This window comes from Vanessa atalanta, chromosome 3, assembly GCF_905147765.1.
Source record: "Vanessa atalanta chromosome 3, ilVanAtal1.2, whole genome shotgun sequence".
Taxonomy (NCBI): Eukaryota; Metazoa; Arthropoda; class Insecta; order Lepidoptera; family Nymphalidae; genus Vanessa; species Vanessa atalanta.
Window position 1 is genome coordinate 1,373,777 of NC_061873.1, and position 4,029 is coordinate 1,377,805.

A 4,029-nucleotide genomic window follows, 5' to 3' on the forward strand; every position below is an offset into this window, starting at 1 on the left:
TGTTTTAAAAGAAGGTATTTTTTTTAAGTACGTTCATCTCTACTTGGTCTACTTTTCGTGTACGAAATAATAGATGGCGCTACTAGTATTTAAAATGAAATAAACATAACAGTTACAATAAACAAACGTCAACGCTAAAAACTTTGAATTAATTACCTATGTAGTGATAATAATTATACTCTTAGTAGTATTTAAATAAATACTTCAATATTATTACAGATTGTTTGTTGTGAATAATATAATGTAGTTAACGGGTTAAAAAACATTATAACATGTGGTTAACAGAGTATAAGACAATTATGTTTATGTATGTCGCATTTTGTTAAAGCAAAATGTTTTTTTCTGGGCAGAGTATTTACTATTATTCGATACTCAAGTACTTTATCTAAAAAAAACTTTTATTACACAGATAAAAATCAATAATCGCTAAAGTAGATTAAATATAACAATATTTCAAATTCGAACACACCAACTGAATATTAATTCAATTTCGAATTTCGAATCAATTTATTTAATCATCATCTATTTAAAAACTATAAAATCTTTTTATATCGATTTATAACACAATTTTCATTTTATATATTCTTACCGAGGCCAATTAAATAATTGTTGTAAAAAATAATAAATCCTTCGCTTTTGTTTATTGGGCGTGAGCTTAAAGAAAAATACTATCCACAATAAATTGTCTTACAATACCCTCTTGGTAACGATCACTAAAATATAACGAGAGAACCATTCTTAGGATATACCTAACTAATTATTTTATTATCTGTATAAAGCAAATTCAAGGAACCGCTCCACTACATGTACTATAAAATATTTAACGGATTTTGTACTCTATTTTTGTAGCATTATTGGTGATTATTCTATAAGCTTGGAAGGTTATTATTTTATTATAGTTTCTAATATTTTTATGGTGGTTATTGCCTTTTGTACTCGTCTAAAAGACAATAAGAAGCGTGTTCGTCGCCTCCGACAAAAGATTGGATCCTTTTCTATATTAATAATCTATTTGTCTTTTTAAACTTTATTATCTTTGTTGCTATTTTTAATGGTTATAGTTATCTTCAAAGATACTAAAATATTTATTTGAAAATATATTGCTATCTTGATAAAAGTATTATTGTATTTAATAATGAAAGACATAAAACTTAGCGAACAGTACAATAATAATAGAAGTTGTTAGTATATTTTAATGTTCCGCTTTAAAACCTTTTCGAATTATTTTCATTCGTATAAAACCTTCTTTTAACTGTCTTAGCTCCATTGTTTCTTAGGATTTTATGTCTCCGGTGTATTCCTCGCTCGTGTGCCAAGTCTTTAGCCATAAAATCCATATTGTATAGTGTGTCTTCATTGATCGGTTTAAAAAAACTGCATTTTTATTTATTTCATCACATCGTTTTTTAGAGAGATTTAATTTAATTTATCAGTCATAGTAGTTGCCTAGTTTTTTATTTATGTTTCTGTTTAAATAAATATTTAATTCTTTCGATATTGTCTTGTAATTATAATTTGTAATATGAGTTGTATATACATGTAAGTAGAGCTACAAATAATTTTTACATTTATCTGTAACAACTGCTTCCCATTAACTTTAAACACGGGCATAATATTCTACAAAAGCTACACATTAAAAGTACTTAATTTATACCAATATAGTTAAACCGAGAAGTTACGTAAATCTTTCCATAGTAATTTTTAAATACATAGGCCTTGAAGGCAATACGTACTTATGTTTAAAACAATGTAAATTATTTTTGTCAAAGAAAGCAAACTTAAGCATAAATGTAAATGTAAGATCGAGTTCCATTACGGCGGTTATATCATGCATAAAGTCGTGTAGAGCTCACGATATGCCTCTAAACAGCTGTACGCTATTCCGCAGCGTGCCATGGGGTATTGTTGCGAGCGAGACGCATACATTAAATGTAGAGAAAATAATAGAGACGACGCTATCGGGCGAGGAGGGGCGCAGGCTGTGTTCGCGCTGCCCCCATTGGTACGGGCCACGCCGCCCAGACCGCGCCCCGCGCTCTACGATACCCACACGAGCATCACGACGAGCCGTCAGTCTACCGCCCGACTTCGACGCGACACAATCGCCTCCTCGTCTGTGCCCATTCACCATTGTGCCATACATTTAGCTAATGTTCTAATAGAACTTTGTGTTGATTTACAAATTCTATAACGAAATGTCTACTCTCAGTCATCACCCGTACGCGTTTTCCATGCACCCTGGCATGCTGCCGGAGTACCCGAGCGCGCCGCAGCCGCTGCCGGCATCCTCGCCTCAATCGGAAGGACACATCAAGCGGCCGATGAACGCATTCATGGTTTGGTCAAGACTTCAGCGTCGTCAGATTGCGAAAGACAACCCCAAGATGCATAATTCGGAGATATCAAAACGTCTTGGAGCCGAATGGAAGCTCTTGACTGAAATGCAGAAGAGACCGTTTATCGACGAAGCTAAGAGGCTTCGTGCATTGCATATGAAGGAACATCCGGACTACAAGTACAGACCACGCAGGAAGCCAAAGCCGCCCACACCAGGCTCTGCCCCAGGTGCTGGCGCTTTCCCAAGCTTCCCACTTCCTTACTTTGCTGGCCCAGCACCGTCAGTTGGCCATTTGGATGCTCTGTCATATCCTGCAGTACCTCCGTACTTCCCGCATCAATTGGACCATTTACAGTTTTCAAAATTAATGGCGCCGACTGAAAAGTTACCGACGGCATCGTCGGCTGCTGCTGTTGTGTCATCGTTCTACTCATCTCTGTACACGCAGCCTGCACCGCCGAAACCGTTCTCATCACCGCTGTTTCATCAATACGGGGCAGCACCTTCCTCACCAGTGTCACCGCAGACTCCAACACAGCACAGCCCACACGACGACCAGCTAAGACGGCCTGTTTCCGTTATATATTGAAGGCCAACTTGCCTTCCTTGAAGGACTCAAATCTTTTAGGGTATGGCATCAGTGACAACGGTCTCAGTGTTTCGAGCACGGACGATTAAATTACAAAGACCTTATTTATTGTTGTCTAGATTTACGCTTAGTTGAAAATTGTAAATCGAGTGTGTTTCATATCAAGTGGCTTGTAAATATGTTGAAAGTAATACGAGCGAACTGAGTTGGCCGGTCTGAAGTTAGTCACGATTTGTTGAGCAGAAATCGTTTTCAAGCAGGCTGAAGTTGACAAGCATATTGCGTAACAATTACATAAAAAGTCGATTATCGTTATTTTTTACTGTTTTACATGCGCGAATTCTCGCAAAGCCTGACTTCAGACCAGCCAACTTAGACTGCGCGTATTGTAATCGTAGACCCGTTAGTTGGGTATCGGTTTTAAGTTTATTGAACTGTGATTTTTGTTTTCGACGCGCCTTCAGATATATAAGTTTAGTAACGCTGTTTCGTTTCGTCAGTTATGTGAAGTGAGATCGGTACCAAAAAGAGATTATAGCATGTATCTACATGTACACAATTAGCTGTAGTTAAGGCTTGATGGGGATACAGATTATTTGATTTCTCTCCAGTATTAGTGTCTGTTAAGTTTGTGAATCGTTAGTCACAGGAATCTCTTCTTCGGTTATTGTAATTTATTTATTGCCAGTGTAGTTTTAACGGTGTAATTGTAAATTAGTTGACTAAATTGTAAGCGGCTAGTGCATACCAATTGTAAATATTAGTTCGTAATTCAAAATCGATGTCATTACCAACGATGTATTATAGATTGAAAAAAAAAAAAGTGAAATTTGTTAACGCCATATGAATAAATGAATTGTTTTTATTTTAGCATTTTGTTTCCTTTTGCGTTTATTTCGATCCTCAGTGAATTAAATTGAATATTTTATTTGACATTCAATTAATGTGTTAAGTTAATTTGAAATGGTCTTTTATATAAAGTTCATATAATAAGCAAGTAATACTTATTACTCACTCATTCATTCGATATAATTCGTTCAATTTAACAGTTCTTTGAAATTAGTACAATAAATCGTTAAAGAAATTTAATGTTATTGAAAAC

General features: G+C 35.4%; 1 protein-coding gene across 1 annotated transcript; it reads left to right on the top strand.

Annotated features, from left to right (window-relative positions):
* The first annotated feature begins 2,080 nt into the window (after window positions 1-2,080).
* On the top strand, window positions 2,081-3,756 carry LOC125077338 (SOX domain-containing protein dichaete-like). The gene has a single exon (XM_047689259.1). The coding sequence runs from the start codon at window positions 2,196-2,198 to the stop codon at window positions 2,925-2,927; it is 732 nt and encodes a 243-aa protein (XP_047545215.1). The 5' UTR covers window positions 2,081-2,195; the 3' UTR covers window positions 2,928-3,756.
* The last annotated feature ends 273 nt before the right edge of the window (window positions 3,757-4,029 follow it).